This window comes from Pelophylax lessonae (genome assembly GCF_965119305.1).
Source record: "Pelophylax lessonae genome assembly, chromosome: 1".
Classification (NCBI taxonomy): Eukaryota; Metazoa; Chordata; class Amphibia; order Anura; family Ranidae; genus Pelophylax; species Pelophylax lessonae.
Window position 1 is genome coordinate 335,570,749 of NC_138768.1, and position 22,108 is coordinate 335,592,856.

General features: G+C 44.3%; 1 protein-coding gene across 4 annotated transcripts in view; it reads right to left on the minus strand.

The window, feature by feature from the left end:
• Positions 1-234: 234 nt before the first annotated feature.
• SYK (spleen associated tyrosine kinase) overlaps positions 235-22,108 on the minus strand; it is a 181,140-nt gene continuing 159,266 nt past the window's right edge. For all 4 annotated transcript variants that reach the window (XM_082260428.1, XM_082260426.1, XM_082260427.1 and 1 more), the window contains 3 exons: positions 11,817-11,957; positions 8,717-8,829; positions 235-671 (listed from right to left, as the gene is read on the minus strand). In XM_082260428.1, the coding sequence (XP_082116554.1) occupies positions 599-671; positions 8,717-8,829; positions 11,817-11,957 (327 nt within the window). In that variant the 3' untranslated portion in view covers positions 235-598. The remainder of the gene's footprint in view (positions 672-8,716; positions 8,830-11,816; positions 11,958-22,108) is intronic.

Here is a 22,108-nt window from a genome sequence, read left to right on the forward strand (position 1 = left end):
AATCCGGAAACTCCAAAATCCATATCAAAACCTTTATTACTACAAACAAGTGAGTTAAAAAAAGGCCAATGCGTTTGGGAAGTATAGCCTTGATTACAGCATAATCATATGCTGTGATCAAGGGGCTATACTGCTGAAACGAGTTAGCTACTTTTTTTTTTTTTTTTAACTTACTCATATGTAGCAATAAAGATTTCAATATAGATTTTGGAGTTGGCAGCTTCTTCTTCTTGTTAAGTAGGCTGAGAAAATGTATATGACTAGTGACTTATGTGGCAAACTTGAATTATAGGTTTAATAGACATAATGCATCTAATTTTGAGTACAAGTAAATCACATTCAGTTTTCCAATATCTTTATTTTAAGTGACTTAATAAAAAAACAAAATGAAATATATACTAAATACCCTGTGTTATTTGCAACTAGGCTTTGTAAACAAATTCCGAATAGCAAAGACGTACCATACAGCAAGGGATATATACAACATACAGAAAATGTGCATAAATGAAATTGACATTCTAAAACAAACCAAAAAGATATGATTGTCTTGAAACTGCATCTATTTACTAAAAAAAAAAAAAATGATTGCAGAAGACATTTACTGGGCAATATCGTAGTAATAGTTGCGGAGTTTAAGTTCAACACTGGAAAATTTGGGGCGTTCTTCAATGCTGTAAAAAAAAAAAAAAAAAAAACTTTGTCAAGTGAAAGTATTACAGAGAGACTCACTTGTATATTTAAAATCAAAATCAATTGTGATACGCTTAGTTATACATTCATTGTTAAAGTAGAACTATAGGAAAACTTTTTTTCCCATTTTGAATAGAGTGAGGGAGGGTTATAACCCCTGTCAGATTTTTTTTCCACCATTTGTGTCTCATTGGAGAGATTTCTCTTCACCTCCTTTTCTGTAGCCAAACAGAAAGTGAGATGAAATCCCAACAAATTAAGGGCGTCCCTTGTGAGCCTCAGGCCACCAGAACTAGTGTCCCCATTGGAGGATTTCCCCTCTAACCTTTCTGGGAACAAGCCAAAATTTGGGATTTTCTTTTCATTTCACTTTCAATGATAATGGTAAACAGGACACATAGAAAGGGTAAATCTCCCTAAGGCTATGTTCACACTGATCCAACACGGAAGTCACACAAGACTACCGAACTGACTTTTGCCCTACGACTTTAGGTCCGACTTCCACGCGACTTCAATGAACGGGATCCGATTTTGATCCGACTTTGAGATGATTGCGATTTGTACTTTGATCAATCAATACAATTCCTTTGGCTCTGGCATGTATAAAACCTCACACCAAACTTATAAAATAAAAAAATAAAAAATGGTGTGGAGTCTGGGTCTGGTATAGATCTTGAAGGAAAACACAATGACAAAATTAAAAAAAAAAAAAAATGGATTGGGGACCACCTTCCTCCCCCCCAAAGACCATACCAGACCCTTTGGTATGGATTTTGAGGATAAACCTCACAAAAAAAAAAAAAAAAAAACGGCATGAGCCCCCCCAATCCATAACAGACCCTTATCCCCTTATCTGAGCATGCAGCCTGGCATGTCAGGGAAGGGGGGACAAGCGAGTAGCCCCCCCTCCTGAACCATACCAGGCCACATGCCCTCAACATAGGGGGAGGTGGGTGCTCTGGGTCATGTTGATGGGGACAAGGGCTTCTTCCCCACAACCCTGGCCGGTGGTTGTGGGGGTCTGCGGGCAGGGAGCTTATTCGAATCTGGCCCCCCCTATGTGAATGAGTATAGAGTACATTGTACCCCTACCCATGCACCAAAAAAAAGCAGTGTAATGTTACAAAATACAAGAGACAGTTTTTGACAAGTCCTGTTTTAAAATGAGGAATGTCCCCCATCGTAGCTCCAACCGCCTTGTCCTGCTGTCCCGCCATTCAGTGAGCTCCGGTGTCTGACAGTTCCTATATAGCTATGGGGCATAGCCATTACATGACATCACCCTGGCACCCTGCCTCATCATGGCCGGGTCTGCTTGTCGGGAGAAGTAATTTAGGGGCTGATTTGAACGGTGGGGAAGCTGTGGCAATCATTGGCAATCATTGTAGCAGGTGTGAATGGATGCAGCAGCAAATAAAGGAAACTATTTGAAATCGCTTAGCTTAGTTTTTTGATGTGTGAACTACTTATATGCTCCATTTCTCCACCCTAGCTCTGTGAGGTGATCATACAGCTTGTAGCTGTCCCTTGGGTGGATTGAAATAAAGGATTGCCTGTCTTTGGCTAACAGAGAGCCACAGGTATTGGATGTTGCTGTTGCTTTTTGCTTCTGTATCCATTCAACTTCCTTATTTGCTTCTCTTATCCCTATCATCCCTAATCATTTTTTCTTAGTGTGGGTTGATGGCTGATGCCTTCTTTCCCCACACTGTTTGTTGTCCCTCTTGTTTTGGGGTCCTCTATGAAAAATTGGATTTTCACACATCTTTCAGTTGCTACTAATCTGATTTACTCCTCCTTCTGCCAGCATACCAGTACATAATTTTGCGGTGTTTGATATGTTTTTCTTCCCTGTATTGTTGAACCCTGCACTTTGATCTGTGGACCTTGGTGCCAACTTTAGATTTCTGGATGATTATACGTACAAACATAACTTATTTGTAAGATGCCCCCACCATTTCGCAAAGGTATTATCTGAATGTACTTTCTATGTATTTTTCATGGGGCTGAATATTAAAGGATAAGTCCAGGAAACACCTAACTAATGCTAAACCTACTCTGTGCCACATTCTAACCCTAATCTATCCAACCCTGTAAAGCAAAAATCGCTGTACTTACCTATTCTGCAGCCGATCAGGTCCAGTCTCCAGCAGGGGAAGCTGTGTGCAGGAGAGGACCGACAACGGTTGTGAAATGGCTGGGAAGTGACGTCAACCATAGACTTACTATGAGGCTTCCGTTGTTGGCTGCCTCTCCTGCATCCTCCTCTACGCTAAAGCCGCTGTTTACAGCTAATGCTGGGACCGGACTGGATGGGCTGCAGAATAAGTAAGTACAGTAATTTTTGCTTTACAGGGTTAGATAGATTAGGGTTAGAATGTGGCAAAGAGAAGGTTTAGCATTAGTTAGGTTTTACCTGGACTAATCCTTTAACATTTACTACCTTTGGAGTGTTTTGATCTTGCAATGCCAACTGTTTTGGTAATGCTATTTTAAATACATGTATTTTTATTCTCCATCTACTTATGACTATATTTCAATTTACTTAGGTGTGATGACTAATATCTCCTTAAGAAGCTTAAAAATTGGTGAAACATGTTAGGATTATCACTCCATACCTATTACCAGCTACTGTTCACGTTTGTAAAAACCAAAATGAATTGATCTAGTAATTTTAAAATGATGATTTTGTGTTTGTTTACTGTATACATTTTTTGTTTTTTGATTAAGCTTTTTAAAAATTGATTCAAATAAAACATATGAGATTTAATTGATGCTATGATTCTCTGTTACTGACAATTTAAAGACCCCAGCTCCCAATAGGAGCACTTCTTTTTCTGTCTCCTGTTAAATATTTAAGGGATGCGATGCATATGAGCTTTCCTCTGACCGCACTTTCCTGTATTACAATATGTCTTAATGCAGGGCTCAAAATTTCAAGTCCTGAGCTACTAGCCAGGCCTTAAGAGTTACTCGCCACTTGTTGCCCCACCCAAACCCTACCCTGCTCCACCCCTAAACATGCCCTCGTAAAATATCTCATAAAATTACACTGTTAAATGTTTTATTCAGAATTAAGTTACAAAAATAAATATTAACAACAACAACAACCGAGAGAGAGAGGGTTCAACAGAGAGAGAGGGGGTTTGACAGAGAGAGACAAGGGGGGGATTGAAAGAGAGAGGGGGTGACAGGGAGAGAGAGGGGGCTGACACGGAGAGAGGTAAAGGGAGTGACACGGAGAGAGGCAAAGGGGGTGACAGGGAGAGAGGCAAAGGGGCTGACACGGAGAGAGGGAAAGGGGGCTGACACGGAGAGAGGGAGATGACATGAAGAGAGGGAGAGCGGGAGATGACACGAAGAGAGGGGGGTGACACAGAGAGAGGGAGAGAGGGGGGTGGCACAGAGAGAGGGAGATGGGGGGTGACACGGAGGGAGAGAAAGGGGGGTGACACGGAGGGAGAGAGGGGGGTGACATGGAGGGAGAGGGGGGGAGGATGACACGGAGGGAGAGAGGGGGGTGACACGGAGGGAGAGAGGTTCAACAGAGAGAGAGAGGGGGTTTGACAGAGAGAGACAAGGGAGGGTTGACAGAGAGAGGGGGTGACAGGGAGAGAGAGGGGGCTGACATGGAGAGAGGCAAAGGGGGTGACAGGGAGAGAGAGGGGGCTGACACGGAGAGAGGCAAAGGGGGTGACAGGGAGAGAGGCAAAGGGGCTGACACGGAGAGAGGGAAAGGGGGCTGGCACAGAGAGAGGCAGATGACACGAAGAGAGGGAGAGAGGGAGATGACACGAAGAGAGGGAGAGAGGGGGGTGACACAGAGAGAGGGAGAGAGGGGGGGTGACACAGAGATAGGGAGAGGGGGTGACACGGAGGGAGAGAAATGGGGGTGACACGGAGGGAGAGAGGGGGGTGACATGGAGGGAGAGGGGGGGAGGGTGACACGGAGGGAGAGAGGGGGGGTGACATGGAGAGAGGCAAAGGGGGTGACAGGGAGAGAGAGGGGGCTGACACAGAGAGAAGCAAAGGGGGTGACAGGGAGAGAGAGGGGGCTGACACTGAGAGAGGCAAAGGGGGTGACAGGGAGAGAGGCAAAGGGGCTGACACGGAGAGAGGGAAAGGGGGCTGACACGGAGAGAGGCAGATGACACGAAGAGAGGGAGAGAGGGAGATGACACGAAGAGAGGGAGAGAGGGAGGTGACACAGAGAGAGGGAGAGAGGAGGTGACACAGAGAGAGGGAGAGAGGGGGTGACACAGAGATAGGGAGAGGGGGGGTGACATGGAGGGAGAGAAAGGGGGGTGACACGGAGGGAGAGAGGGGGGGGTGACACAGAGGGAGAGAGGAGGGGGTGACACAGAGGGAGAGAGGGGGGTGACACGGAGGGAGAGAGGGGGGGGGGCGACACGGAGGGAGAGAGGGGGAGACATGGAGGGAAAGAGAGGGGGTGACAGGGAGGGAGAGAGAGGGGGTGACAGGGAGGGAGAGAGAGAGGGGGTGACAGGGAGGAAGGGGGGGTGACAGGGAGAGAGAGAGAGGGGTGACAGGGAGAGAGAGGGGGTAACAAAGAGAGAGGTAGAGAGATAGAGAGGGGGGTGACAGAGAGAGAGAGAGAGAGAGAGGGTGAAACGGAGAGAGAGAAGGAAGGGGTGACACAGAGAGAGAGAGGGGGTGACAGGGAGAGTGAGAGAGTGAGAAGGGGTGACAGGGACAGACGGGAAGATGACAGGGACAGAGGGGGGAAGATGACAGGGACAGAGGGGGGAAGATGACAGAGACAGAGGGGGGACGATGACAGAGGGGGGAAGATGACAGGGACAGAGGGGGGGGTGACAGGGAAAGACAGGAGGTGACAAGGACAGGGGGGATAACAGGGACAGGGGGTTGACAGGGACAGAGGGGGGGTGACAGGGTGTAAGGTTCTGGCACTCTCAGTGCCTCCTATCACATTTATTCCGGGTGATTTCCATCTACCTAGACAGAAGAAACACATATAGGTGTGTTTCCCTTTAAGGCTGAAGCTGTCATCACCCAGCGCCGGACTAGATGGCTATTTAGGGCGTCGGTTCTCACTCACATGTGTTCGTTCAAACACCAGTACCTGGATACTAATCTTGCTTGAAGCTTCCATGCTTGCAAGCTCTCCTCGCTGACGAACCTCGCTGCGCTGATCCCTGCATCCTGCTACTGGATCATCCGCATCTCCTGAGCGATCCTTCGGCTATCGCTATTAGTGCTAAGTACCCCACAGGGGAAATCTCTATAGACTTGTACTAGGCTTACACTATTTAGCTCTGCATAGCAAGGACTGTCTTTTACATCTGCATAACTAGATTGCTAGCTCTTGAGGCTACTGCTACTATTTCCTGCACTGGGTTGATCTCTCCTGTATGCACCTGCTACTCTGTCATCTGTTATCATACATGATCGCTAACCCTTCCTGCATCCATCTGCACTGTCTCACCTCAAGTGTCTGTCACCTACCACTTCCACTCAAACCTATCCCTAAGACCTTTATCATTGTCTTACCACATGTATATAAAGTCACACTAGGAACCAGCTTAATTACTGTGTGTATTTACTTGCTGAAATAAGACCTTCCATACATGATGAGTCATTGAGGTTGGGATTGGTATCTCAGCATATCTCCTACATGACTACTGACGTGGAACTACTTCTGCAGCTGAAAATCCACACCTTATAAGAAACGCAAGGAGCGTTACACAGGGAGAGAGAGGGGGCTGACATGGAGAGAGGCAAAGGGGGGGACACAGAGAGAGGGAGATGACATGAAGAGAGGGAGAGAGGGGGGTGACACAGAGAGAGGGAGAGAGGGGGGTGACAGAGAGAGGGGGTGAAACGGAGGGAGAGAGGAAGGGAGAGAGGGGGCTGACATGGAGGGGGGGGTGACACGGAGGGAGAGAGGGGGGTGACACAGAGAGAGGGGACAGGGACAGAGGGGGGTGATGACAGGGACAGGGGAAGGTGATGACAGGGACAGGGGGGGTGATGACAGGGACAGAGGGGGGGAGGTGGAGGGGGGTGACAGGGACAGAGGGGGGAAGATGACAGGGACAGAGGGGGTGATGACAGGGACAGAGGGTGATGACAGGGACAAAGGGGGGTGACAGGGTAGGGAGGAGTAAGTTCGGTCCCACTGCTCATCTTACTCTCAGTTCACAATGTAGCTGCTGGCTGCTAATGAAACTTTCCCACCCACACACCTCCTTCACAGACAGCACGCACGGGCTGTATTGAGTGTGTGGGCGGGCACAGGGAGAGAGAGAGAGGGGGCGGGAGAAGGCAGAACAGATGCAGCCTCTCCCATTCCTGGAGGGGGTGCTGCTCACTGGGCTATGAAACACACACACACAGCCTTGTGACAGGGGAGTCAGGCTGAAGGGAGGAGCTGCATATTCCCCCTACAGTACAGCCCTGTTCTTACTCGCCCTGCTTATCAATCCACTCGCAAAATGCGAGCAGGCAAGTGGAATTTTTGAGGGCTGTCTTAATGGGTTACTGATGATCAGGAGGAAAGTCTGTTGACCCCTATACAAAATTGTATGCTATTCTTTGACACTATGGGGCTTATTTACCAAAACCGGAGAATGCAAAATCTGGTGCAGCTGTGCATGGTAGCCAATCAGCTTCTAACTTCAGCTTGTTAAATTAAGCTTTGACGGAAAAAGCTGGAAGTTGATTGGTTTGTATGCATAGCTGCACCAGATTGTACACTCTCTCAACCCCCTATATGTTACAAATATGTTGTGATTTGCATTGCAGATTACTGTTTCGTTCCACAACCATTTATTCATAAAGCCTTCAGTTTGTAGTCCATATAAAACGATTATAGCAATGTGATAGGTTGTGTAACCATAAAATGTCCATCCACAATATGCAGCCTTCCCAAGGGGATTACAAACAAAATCCAGCAGGAGCTATATTGTATAAAAGAGAAGAGAGGCACCTCTAATTGTAGCAATATGGTTATATTTAATGAAGGTTCAACACTTAGCAACTCACATGGTTGATGATTAAAAGAGGCACATCTAAGTATGCAGGGCTCCGGGATAAAGCTGTCCACATTGACCATCCTCCGCACCACCAGCAGTCTGTAATCGTGAATGGGAAGACTACCCTGCATTTGAGCGATCTGAAAGCGAGGCTTGAAACGCGCGTGGGGCGCAGCGTGTAAAGGATGATGCTGATGGTGGGGCAGGGGGATGGTCTATGTGGACAGCTTTACGCCAAATGCCTGCATACTTAGATGTGCCTGTTTTAATCATCAACCATGTGAGTTGCTAAATGTTGTACCTTCATTAAATGTAACCATATTGCTACACTTAGAGGCGCCTCTCTTCTCTTTTATACTAAGTTGTGACGCTACTTGTATATCAAAACATCGCTTGTTTATCAAGTCAAAATTTATAAAAAAATGTTAGCTTGTCTTGCAAAACACTCTCAAACCAAGTTACTCTAAATCCAAGGTTTTACTGGTATTGAGATATCTGGGGTGGATTGATGTATACCAAGTTTATATATGTATGTGGAACAGCAAATTACAAGTGTTTTATCCTTATTATTTTAATGATAAATAAAAACATATGATATTACTTAATACAGTGATGTCTTGGTACCTCTAAAGTCTTGTAGTTTTTATTTGTTAGGGCTCCTTTACATACAGTATATTAAATTTAGGATGTGGTACATTTAATAACATTATAGTTATTGTCCCCCTTTTTCTTGTTTTGGATTGCATACTATAAGGCTTATATTATCATTGACAGTCAGATTTGACAGCTAGCAGTTGCACACAATGTCGGTTCCTATCTGTCACTACTTGAATGTGCTGTAGATTAACATTCCCCCAGCACAGTACATCTTGCAGGGGAATATTAGAGACTGTGGGCAGGAAGCTAATAAATGAATTCTATACTGCAGTTTGCTTGTCAACCCACCTCTGTACCAGAAATTCCAGTGTCATCTTATTCTTTAGAATGAAACATAAAAGCTCCATACTCACTTGTATGTCCAGCATAATTTCATTATTTCATATAATTCAGGTGGACACCTGGACGGAGAATCCAAACGTTTTCCAGTTTCAATCATCTGAGTCACCTCTCCACCTTTCATTCCCTAGCAAAGTATATTTTATAAGTTATACACACTAAATAGAATATTGTATTTATGACCTTTCAACTGAACCTGCATTTAATGGAAATAGATGCTCAGCAAACATATTCTAAAATAGCACCTAGGTCCAACTAGTTACTTAAAAAAAAAAAAAAAAACATTTTCATACTGAGGGAGATTGGCTACCATACACAGCTGGTGCAACTGTGCATGGAAGCCAATCAGCTTCCTAATTCAGCATTTTTTAGTTTTGGCAATAAAACTTGGAAGTTGATTGGTTTCTATGCAGAGTTGCACCAGATTTTGTACTTTCCACTTTAGGTAAATAACCCCCCCCCCCCCCCCCCCCCCACTGCCCTCACCTGATGCAGGGCAGTGATCAGTTCCTTATCAATTCCTTGAAGACCATGCATTTTCTGCCACTTTATGTTTACATATTAAAATCTATTTTTTTGTTAAGAAATTAGTTAGAACCCCCAAACAGTATATATTTTTTAAAGCAGAGGCTCTAGAGAATAAATTGGTGGATTTTGCATTTTTTATGTCACACGGTATTTGCACAGCAGTTTTTTGTGAAAAAATACTTTTTTAAATCCTAATGCAAAAAAAACCACAAAAGTTAACCTATTTTTTTGTAAAATATAAAAGATGATGTCACGCCAAGTAAATAGATACCAAACATGTCACACTTTAAAAATGCGCACACCTGCACATCAGCGACAAACGGTGTAACGTATAATATCCATTTGCAACGTTTCAAAAGCCTTTACAGTTTACCACTTTAGATGTACAGAGGAGGTCTAGTGCTATAATTACTGCGCATGATCTGACGTTCATGGTGATGCCTCACATATGTGGGGCGATCCCGGTTTGCGAGCATTTGAGACTGATGCATGCGTTCGTCTTTGCGCGCTAGCACGGGGGAAAGAGGCACTTAAATTATTATTTTTTTATTATTAATTTATATATTTTTTTATTTTTATATTGTTGCTGTAAAAAATGTTTTGGATCACTTCTATTGCTGTCACAGCAATAGGCATATGACAGGTACTCTTTATAGAGGGATCTGGGGTCTATAAGACCCCAGATCCTTCCTTTGCACTTGAAAGCATTCAAAACGCCAAGATCTGCATTTTTTAATGCTTTTGCTTTTTTAAAACTGGTGCCTTTAAGGTTCCAGTAAAACAGAAGTGATGTCATGACGTTGCTTCCAGGTTGCCATATCCAACACCTGACCAAAGCTGATTCTTGCTTTGTTCGGGTCTCCAGCCAGCCAGCGCACATGCCGGCTGGTCGCCCGGGTCTCACGGTGAGATTGGAGAACCTGTTCAAGCATCAGAAGGCGACGGGAGGCAGGGGACGTCCCCTCCCGCCGCTTGTAATAAAAGTGGAGCGGCTACTTAGCCGCATTGGTTGTTATTACAAGAGAGAAGACCACTGGCTCGAAAAAACTGTACCGGGAGATGCCACTTGAATTCAAATGATGTACAGGTACGCAGTTTGGCAGCCGGAAAGCGAGTATCCTCTCAAAAACGTGGGTTTGGTGGGGAGGTTTCTGCCTGTAAGAGCATATGCCTGGAGACTCCTGAAAAAGCCATAGTGTGCATGGTCACATTGGCTAATATGGAGGGGAGTTTCAAAGAAGAATAAATGAGACCTCAAAAAACCTCAAAAGATTCTCGTAGCAGCTTCTTTGAGATGTGTGTGAGCCCTAAGACATTCCACATACATTTCACTGTTTCCTTTCTTATTACCACTAGCTAATAACTGCACCTCCTCATCTATCTAAAGAGAAAATAATCTTTTCATTCAAAAAATGATGGAACAACGTTCTGGAGCTCAGTTTACTTTGGGCATTTATAAAAAAAACAATTGTGCTTGCTAAAGCTTCACTAAAGTTTTATACAAGCTCTTCCACCCTAGAGATGAAAAGTTCTTCATAACCATATAAACATGTGCTATACAAATTACCCCGTGGAGATGGCCTGTTTTAACTAGGTGTAATTTGGTTAAGGTAACAGCCTAGGCTGCTCAAAGACATCCAAACCATGTTTTAGGCCTCTTGCACACTGCAGCTAAAATAAAGCCAATTATTGTAATGTGCCTACGCACGCAGGTGTGTAAACAAGCACCGTGCATTCTTCAGTAAAAAGAAATATAGAAATATCTGCTTTTTTGGTAAGTAATTTACACCCCATGCATGCAACTGCGCACAAATGTGTGAATATCCATTTACATATTGTGCAGAACAAGAACGTGAGAATAAGTTCTTGTGTGCGAAATAACGCAAACGCATATATGTGAAAATATGCGTAAAATTGCGCAAATACATACAAATAAAAAGTCTGAAAAAGTAGATGCTCAAACAGGAGTATCATGTGCAAGAGGCCTTAGAGGCTGGATTGAATCATTGTACACATTTGTTACACATGCTCTATTGTCTTGAAATCAACACTGAAAAAGATGTCAGTAAATGTTATTACTGCAGCCTACACCACTGAACAGGGTTCTGATGCTGAGAAAGTCTACAATAAATACAACACTTCCAGGAGTGTTGATCTCCTGGGTCCCCCACAGCTCTGACTGGTTCCTCCTGATTACCTCCACATTACTACTGTATCTTGTAATAGGGGAGGTCAAAGAAAGAAACCAGTCAGAGCTGTGGGGGGACCAAGGGGATCCACACTCCCAGAAGTGTTGGCTTAAGTGCAGACTTTGACAGAAGATTTCTGTATCAAAGCAGAGTTTAGCGGCGCAGGCAACTTTATCGGTAAGTTTTTACTAACATCTCTAATGGGTATTACTTAATTTGAATTTCTTGACTATAGCGACAGGGTTGTTTTAAGGAAACTATTTTGTCTGCTTGTTTTCAGTTGGAGTTGCTGTGCTGAAATGTACAGATGCATGTAGTTAGTGATTTGGAACATATTAACTTATATGTCAATGTTTTTTTAACATCTAATTACAAAAAAATGAGCTTCATGACTTACTTTGTATGGCTTTTGACCATAGGAATATGCCTCCCACATAAGCACTCCAAAACTCCATACATCACTTTTGCTTGAGAATTTTAAGAAGTATATACATTCTGGTGCATACCACTTGATGGGCCATTTTCCACAACTTTTTGCCTTAAAAGACAAGACAGCAGACCATTTATTATTGGTACAATGGTTAAACCAACAGGCAACGAAATGCCTCATTATTAATTCACATTATGCAAAGGGAGCTCCCAAAACCAATATGTTAATACAGTATAGATGCAGCTATTACTTAATATTGCAGGACACAATACTGTATACTTCATTAGAGTCTCAGCTATAATTATCTGTCTTTTTTTAGTGCCAAGGATACCACATACAGGCATCCAGCAAGGGTGATTGTAACAAGTGGATGTAAACCCCATTCTTTAATTTAGACCTTGGCACATATATCTGTAGTGTTTTCTTATCTCTCTCCAAAGCCCTAAATCCCATATCTTTCTGCTGCTCCATTCCTCCCAGCATGATAACATCTGACAAGTTCTCAGACACAGTAGATAGAATCAGCTGGAAATTTGTGTTGGGGTGGGTGCATAGAGATAGATTGGCAGTGAGCTGGTCTATTCGCAGCACAGCTCTGCATGTTTCTTCCTTCCTCTGCCTATGTGGAGGGGGGTGTGTGCCTTTCCTCCAATCAGCTGTCACACAGTGTATGCTAAGACTCCACATCCAGTGCTGGAACAGGAAGAAAAAATTCTAACACAGTTTTCACTTTCTAAACAGTGTAGAAATCTGAAGACAGCAGAAATACATATAAAACTTATGTAGGGAGATTTGTCCCATATCTGTGTATCATCTGAGGCTGTTCACTTCACTGGGTATATGTGAGAGTTTACATACACTTTAAGGAACCGGAAACCTGAATGAATAATGTTAAAATATGTTTATTAAGACAAATTTCACACTTGCAACACCCACCCCAGTAAACCATAAACAAAGAAAGTGACAAATAAATGTGACAGTGCAAAACCCCAAATAATAACTAATTATATAGAATTGGAAGAAGCACAAAAGAGCAGGACAAGGTCAGAACAGGGACAGGAGACAAGAGGAGAAATAAGCCTGGTGCTGGGTTGGAAGCAGGTCACAGGAGCAGGTCTCAGGGTCAGGTACAGAAACAAGGATCAGGAACAAGGATCAGGCTCAGGCAAGGACACGGCTTGCAGGAAGACACTGAAGCATTGAACTCCAGCCATGGGTGGGAATTATATATCCCCCTGCAGTCCACATCAGGTGCAGCCTAATTACTTGTACAGTCCAGATGCTGGGAGACCCCCGCTGGAGGCCACCGGAACTACGCCCTTCGATTCCAGGAGCAACAATGCCACCAGCAGGTGATCCAAGTAATGGCACAGGACCTGACATTTAACCTGCTATCGCATACTTTTTTTCAATGAAATTATGATTCAATATTCACAACCATCTAACTGTTGGCCATACCAATCAGCCAATCTATTGTCTGCAGTTGTATGGTGGTTGCACGCTAGACCTGTGTGTGTGTGTGGATTAGGGATGATCGAACGGTTCGGGTTGAACCGATGGTCATAACATCAGAACTTCTGTGTAGGGGTATATATACACACACACTTATATGTATATATACACATACACATATATAGGTGTGAAAGTAGCAGAACACTATGCTTGCGCTAATGAAATAATTAACACCCATATGGTTTCTCTTCTATCACACCTGGATGTGTGTATGTGTATAAATACATATAAGTGTGTGTGTATATATACCCCTATACAGAAGTTCAGATGTTTTGCCTGCCTCAAAAGACCCCCAAAAAATGCCCAAAAAAAACGCCTGCAATAACACACCTGGGCGTTTTTTTTGGCGCAGGCGTTTTTTTGGGCATTTTTTGTGGGTCTTTGGAGGCAGGCAAAACATCTGAACTTCTGTATAGGGGTATATATACACACACACTTATATGTATTTATACACATACACACATATAGGTGTGATAGCAGAGAGGCCATATGGGTGTTAATTATTTCATTAGCTCAAGCATAGTGTTCTGCTACTTTCACACCTTTATATGTGTATGTGTATATATACATACACGTGTGTGTGTATATATACCCCTACACAGAAGTTCTGATGTTATGCCTGCCTCCAAAGATGCCCAAAAAATGGCCAAAAAAATGCCAGCTACAAAAACGCCCAGGTGTGTTTTTGCAGCAGGCATTTTTTTTGGGGCATTTTTTGGGGTCTTTGGAGGCAGGCAAAACATCTGAACTTCTGTATAGGGGTATATATACACACACACTTATATGTATTTATACACATACACACATATAGGTGTTATAGCAAGAAGCCAAATGGGTGTTAACCACTTAACGACCGGCGCACGACGATCTACGTCGGCGCTCAGCCCCGGCCAGGCAAACTGACGTAGGCCTACGTCAGCACTTTTTGCCGGCCCTGTGCGCGCTCCCGCGCCCCGCCGCCGCCGCCGATGACTCGATTGGGTTCAGAACCGATCAGTCATCAGGTCCAGGCCAATCATTTTTGGTCTGGACCTGTTGATCGGTCCTGCCCAATCAGATCTCCCTCTAAGCCTGTGAAATGTAAACACAGGCTTAGAGGAGATGTGCCCTCCCCTCCCAACGGTCTTTTCGGATCCAGCGTGAGAGGAGAGCACATCTTACTGTGAGTAATTGCACCAAGCACATCACACACAGCTAGATAGGCACATTTCACCCCCGATCGCCCCCCCAATTAACCCCTACAGCACCTGACACAACACACACTATATACAGCATATAGCATATACCTATATACCTGTATAAGTGTGATTTGTGAACAGGTGTAGCCCTTGCGACCCCCCCTTTTCCACTCAAATTACCCCCCACCCCCCCCTAATAAAGATTTAACCCACTGATCCCCCCTGAACCCCCCCTGATCACCGCCGTTAACCCCTACACCCTCTGTCACATCAGCACTAATACAAACGCAATATACGGTGTTATTGTATTTTTGTATTAGTGTCATTGTGATCAGAATTAGCGCAGGCGACTAAGTTTCTGTCCCAAGAAGGTTTAGGGTCCCCGCCACCCGCCCAATAAAGATTTAAGCCCCTGACCCCCCCCTGATCACCCCTACACCCCCTGCCATAACACACACCGTATACAGTATATAGCATTTTGCTATATACCCGTATAAGTGTGATTTGTGGTCAGGTCTAGCGCTTGCGACCCCCCTTTTTCCACTTGAATTACCCGCCACCCCCCCCTAATAAAGATTTGAGCCCCTGATCCCCCCTGATCCCCTCCTGATCACCGCTAGTTAACCCCTACACCCTCTGTCACATCAGCACTAATACAAACGTAATATACTGTGTTTTTGTATTTTTGTATTAGTGTGATTGTGATCAGAATTAGCGCAGGCGACTAAGTTTGTGTCCCAAGCAGGTTTAGGGTCCCCCCCACCCGCCCAATAAAGATTTAATCCCCTGATCCCCCCCCTGATCACCCCTACACCCCCTGCCACAACGCACACTGTATACAGTATATAGCATTTTCTATATACCTGTATAAGTGTGACTTGTGACCAGGTTTAGCGCTTGCCACCGTTCCTTTTATCCTTAGGATACCCGCCAGCCCCTTCCAATAAAGATTTAAACCCCTGATCCCCCCCTGATCACATCCCGTTAACCCCTACACCCTCTGTCACATTAGCACTAATACACACATAATATACTGTTTTTACTGTATTTTGTATTGGTGTCATTGTGACTTGAGGTTGTGCTAGCTAGCTAGTTTCTTTCCCAAAGGAGGTTTAGGGTCCCCGCCACCCCCCCCAGATCCCCAGCGCATAGTTTAGAAGTAACCCCTTGATTGCCACACACGCACGCACGCACGCACACACGCACGCACCTACACTTCCATTTCTAGTATAGTGTTTGAACAGATCAATATCTGATCTGATCAGAGCTATACTAGCGCCCCCATAGTTTAGGGTTCCCAAAACGCAGTGTTTGCACGATCAGCACTGATTCCTGCCAGCACCTGCGTTTAACCCTTTCACCCAGGTAAGTGTAGTAATCAACAGATTACTGTCACTTACAAAAAAACACAAGACACAAAACCGCTGTGTTAGCAGAGTCAGGCCTGATCCCTGCTAGCATTAGCAGTTTTTTTGGTAGCGCTTGAAATAGTCTTCGACAACCAGGTGCTTTTATTACCTGTGAGTCGCATCACTGTACGGGTAAATTTAGTTACCAAAATGTCTAAACGTTCGTACAGTGATGAAGCTATTTACAGTATGATGACCATGTCAGGTGAGAGCGATGGGGAAGCCTCACCGGCAGAATCAGGGTCAGTATACGAACCAAATGACAGCAGCGGCTCCCTGACAGATAGCTCCGACGACAGATGGGTCCCTGTTAGACCCAGGCGTACCCGACCCCATTCTGGTGTTGTTGAGATGCAGGAATCGCAGGGTGCTCGTATGGAGCAGAGTGTGGGTACTAGTGCCGCTCATCCTTCTGGCGACCTGGCAAGCGCCAGCGGCCTAGTACACCCTGGACCTAGTACAACCAGCACTGCAGTAAGACCTGGTGACGTGGCGAGTCCCCTAAGTGCAGTTGAAGCTGGTGCGGTGGCTAGCACAAGTAGTGGCCCGCAGCCACCGCGTATTCGAAGACAGGCCCGTAGAGCCCATAGTGCCCTCCCTGATGCGCTGGCATTTCCTAATTGGCAACCCACTGATACTACAGCGCCAGTACTTCCCCCATTCACCGCCCAACCTGGAATCCACGTGGAGACAGCTGGTTTTACGCCCCTGAACTTTTATGAGCTGTTCTTCACGGAAGATCTTTTCAGATCTATTGTGGATCAATCAAATTTATATGCTCAACAATTTATCGCCGCCAACCCAAATTCGCCCCTTGCCAGACAATTCGGCTGGAAACCTTTAACGGTTTCCGAATTTAAGATCTTTCTGGGCCTTTCCCTCCACATGGGCATAACTAAACAGAGTGAATTGCGGCTATATTGGTCCACTAGCCCACTTCACCATATGCGCATGTACTCTGCCTCCATGTCCAGGGCGAGATATGAGCAAATTCTGCGATTTATGCATTTCAGCGACAATGAAATCTGTCGTCCTCGGGGAGACCCTGCATACGATCGGCTCCACAAAATTCGGCCCCTCATAGACCACTTCAATCAGCGGTTTGCAGCCTTGTTTACCCCTGAACAAGTTGTCTGCGTTGACGAGTCCCTGATTAAATTTACTGGCCGCCTTGCTATGAAACAGTACCTCCCCAGCAAGCGTGCCAGATACGGGGTCAAACTGTATAAATTGTGTGACAGGGCCACAGGCTATACAGTTAGTTTCCGGGTCTATGAGGGAAAAGATAGCTGTGTGGAGCCCCCCAACTGCCCAGACTACATAGGGAGCAGCGGTAAGATCGTTTGGGACTTGGTGTCACCCTTATCCGGAAAGGGGTACCATTTGTACGTGGACAACTTTTATACAAGCGTGCCACTATTTAGTCACCTGCTCGAATTACAAATTGGCGCATGTGGCACCGTGCGACATAATCGCCGGGGCTTCCCCCAACGGCTTGTAGATTCCCGTCTTAGTCGGGGGGCGAGAGCCTGCTTGAAAACGGACAAATTGCTTGCGGTGAAGTGGAAGGATACACGGGATGTTTATGTTCTGTCCTCCCTTCACGCAGACACGACAATCCAAATCACTACGGCAACTGGCGTTGTGGAGAAACCCCTCTGTGTCCACGAATATAACCTTAACATGGGAGGGGTGGACTTTAACGACCAGATTTTGGCGCCGTATTTAGTTGCCCGTAAAGCCAGACGCTGGTACAAAAAAGTGTCTGTTTATTTATTCCAATTGGCGATGCTGAACGCCTTTGTCCTATACAAGGCGTCAGGACGAACTGGATCTTTCCGGGAATTCCAGGAAGAGATCATCCTTGCCTACCTGTACCCAGGAGGCATGCCTGCCCAACTTCCCCTTCCAGATGCAGTGAGCCGGCTGCATGAGAGGCATTTTCCTTATGCCCTCCCGAGTACCCCTACCCAAAGATGGCCCCAAAGAAGATGTCGTGTCTGTAGCAGGCGCGGATTTAGGCGTGACACCCGTTATTATTGTCCCAAATGTCCTGACCAACCTGGTCTCTGCATCGGGGAATGTTTTGAGCGCTACCATACACTAGTGGAGTTTTAGTGTAGGGTACAGCACGACACAGTGTAGGGCACACAAACACAGGGTCTCGAAGGATGTTGGATGTCCATCGACATTTTGAGAGACCCAAGCTGGAAGAGAAGATCGCAGAAGATCGCAGTCCCTCCCAAATCAAGACATGAAGAAACAGTTAGAAAGAAAAATAAAAGGATCCAAAAACTGTTGTTGTGTCAGTCATTTTATATGTCCTTCTACTCTTCTTACTGTACATTTAAATGTCCTTTGTTTGTTTTTTCATTCTTTTGTGACCTGTTTCTCCTGCAGGTACTCGTCGGCTACCACGCATTGATTTTATATATTCTGACACAAACAGTGTTTGCGCTCAGCATATATGGATACCTTTGCTGATAGCAGCTGTGGTGATTTTCTGATTTCAGCACTGCAGTTAAAATCCTATTTTGGTATACGTGGATAGCGCCGTGTATACCCATCATTAAATTCAGTGGGTGGCTGTTTGGGCGGTTAATGATGAGAATCCAAAAACTTTTGTTGTTGTCAGTCATTTTATATGTCCTACTCTTCCTAATGTACTTTTTTTTAATGTACTTTGTTTTTTCATTCTTTTGTGACCTGTTTCTCTTGCAGGTACTTGTCGGCTACCACGCATTGATTTTATATATTCTGACACAAACAGTGTTTGCGCTCAGCATATATGGATACCTTTGCTGATAGCAGCTGTGGTGATTTTCTGATTTCAGCACTGCAGTTAAAATCCTATTTTGGTATACGTGGATAGCGCCGTGTATACCCATCATTAAATTCAGTGGGTGGTTGTTTGGGCGGTTAATGATGAGAATCCAAAAACTTTTGTTGTTGTCAGTCATTTTATATGTCCTACTCTTCCTAATGTACTTTTTTTAATGTACTTTGTTTTTTCATTCTTTTGTGACCTGTTTCTCTTGCAGGTCCCTCGTCGGCTACCACGCATTGATTTTATATATTCTGACACAAACAGCGTTTGCGCTCAGCATATATGGATACCTTTGCTGATAGCAGCTGTGGTGATTTTCTGATTTCAGCACTGCAGTTAAAATCCTATTTTGGTATACGTGGATAGTGCCGTGTATACCCATCATTAAATTCAGTGGGTGGTTGTTTGGGCGGTTAATGATGAGTAATACTACGCATTATTCTTGTGCTGATTTCTGATAGGTTCTCTTTTTTTCCGTTCAGCCCACAGGCTGCATGAAAAAAAAAAAAACCTATATGCCAAACAAGGACTAGCAATGTACTGGTACGTTGCTGGACTTTGAGTGGTTATACCAGGATGATGCCTGCAGATTTAGGCATCATCTTGGTATCGTTTTTTACAGCCAGCGGTCGGCTTACATGTAAAAGCAATCCTAGCAGGTAATTGGCCGCTAGACTGCTTTTACATGCAGTGGGAGGGGCCTCCCCCCCCCCACCGCCGCCTTCCGCAGCCTTCCGTGGTTTTTCTCGGGCTCTCCTGTCCCACCGGTTAACCCGAGAGTGCAGCCGGTGGTTCAGTTATCTAACCATAGAGCTAATTGAAGATTAGAATGGCTCCAATCATCTCTATGGCCTAAGATGCCGGAGGCTACGAGCATTTCATGACTTCTTTTTCGCCAGAAATAAACAGGGCCATTGGGAAATTGGGAAAGTATTTTATCACACCAATTTTGGCGTGGTCAGAAGCATTAAGGTCAGAGGAGAGATCTAGAGTATAAAAGACCCCAATTTTTAAAAAAAAGAGTACCTGTCACTACCGATTGCTATCATAGGGGATATCTAAATTCACTGTGATAGCAATAAAAATGATTTAAAAAAAAAAAAATTAAAGGAAAGGTGTCAAAATAACATAAAAGAGCAAAAAAAAAAAAAAAAAAAAAAATCGAGCTCCGCCCCCTTTCCCCCGTGCTTGCGCGCAATGGCACACGCACGCGTTGGTCTAGTGTCATATGTAAACCGCAATTTCAGCATGCATGTGAGGTATCGCCGCGATCGCCAGATCGAGTGCAGTAATTCTTGCAGTAGACCTCCTCTGTAAGTCTAAAGTGGTAACCTGTAGAGACTTTTAAAGGTTTTTAAAAATGTACGTACGTTTTTGCCGCTGCGCAGGTGTGCGCAATTTTTAAAGCATGTCATGTCAGGTGTCTATGAACTCGGCATAAGATCATCTTTTAAATTTTACCAAACAAATTGGAATTATATAGTGTATTTGTGCAATAAATTTAAAAAAAATGTATTTTTTTTGCAAAAATTGCGTTTGGAAAATCTGTGCGCAAATACCGTGTGACAAAAAAAATTGCAACATCCACCATTTTATTCTATAGGGCCTCTGCTTTAAAGAAATATATAATGTTTGGGGGTTCAAAGTAATTTTCTAGTAAAAAAAAAATATTTTTTCATGTAAACAAAAAGGCACAGAAAAGGCTTGGTTTTCAAGTGGTTAGAAGAGTGGGTGATGTGTGGCTAAGATTGAGCGTAAAATGCCGGGACTGTTCAAACACCCCCCAAATGACCCCTTTTTGAAAAGTAGACACCCAAAGCTATTTGCTGAGAGGCATGGTGAGTCCATGGAATATTTTATATTTTGCTACAAGTGTCGGGAAAATTATTATTTCTTTTTTTTTTGTTGTTTTTTTACAGAAAGTTGTCACTAAATGATATATTGCTCACACATGCCATGTGTATATGTGAAATGACACCCCAAAATACATTCTGCTGCTTATCCTGAGTACAGGGATACCCCATGTGTGAAACTTTTTTGCAGTCTAGCCGAGTACAGGTCCCCGAAAACCAGTCCCCACTTTCAGGCTTTCCAAAGGCGTAAATTGTTGATTTCACTCCTGACTACCTATCACAGTTTCGGAGGCCCTAAAATTCTAAGATAGCACAAAACCCCCCAAATGACCCCATTTTGGAAAGTAGACACCCCAAGCTGTTTGCTGAGAGGCATGGTGAGTCCATGGAATATTTTATATTTTGCCACAAGTTCCGGGAAATATATATATATATATATATTTTTTTTTTTTTACAAAAAGCTGTCAGTAAATGATATATTGCTCACACATGCCATGGGTATATGTGAAATGACACCCCAATATACATTCTGCTGCTTCTCCTGAGTACAGGGATACCCCATGTGTGAGACTTTTTTGCAGTCTAGCCGAGTACAGGACCCCGAAATCCAACCTCCACTTTCAGGCTTTCCAAGGGCGTAAATTGTTGATTTCACTCCTGACTACCTATCACAGTTTCGGAGGCCCTAAAATTCTAAGATAGCACAAAACCCCCCCAAATGACCCCATTTTGGAAAGTAGACACCCCAAGCTGTTTGCTGAGAGGCATGGTGAGTCCATGGAATATTTTATATTTTACCACAAGTTCCGGGAAATATATATATATATATATATATATTTTTTTTTTTTACACAAAGCTGTCAGTAAATGATATATTGCTCACACATGCCACGGGTATATGTGAAATGACACCCCAAAATACATTCTGCTGCTTCTCCTGAGTACAGGGATACCCCATGTGTGAGACTTTTTTGCAGTCTAGCCGAGTACAGGACCCCGAAATCCAACCTCCACTTTCAGGCTTTCCAAGGGCGTAAATTGTTGATTTCACTCCTGACTACCTATCACAGTTTCGGAGGCCCTAAAATTCTAAGATAGCACAAAACCCCCCCAAATGACCCCATTTTGGAAAGTAGACACCCCAAGCTGTTTGCTGAGAGGCATGGTGAGTCCATGGAATATTTTATATTTTACCACAAGTTCCGGGAAATATATATATATATATATTTTTTTTTTTTTTTTACACAAAGCTGTCAGTAAATGATATATTGCTCACACATGCCACGGGTATATGTGAAATGACACCCCAATATACATTCTGCTGCTTCTCCTGAGTACAGGGATACCCCATGTGTGAGACTTTTTTGCAGTCTAGCCGAGTACAGGACCCCGAAAACCAACCTCCACTTTCAGGCTTTCCAAGGGCGTAAATTGTTGATTTCACTCCTGACTACCTATCACAGTTTCGGAGGCCCTAAAAT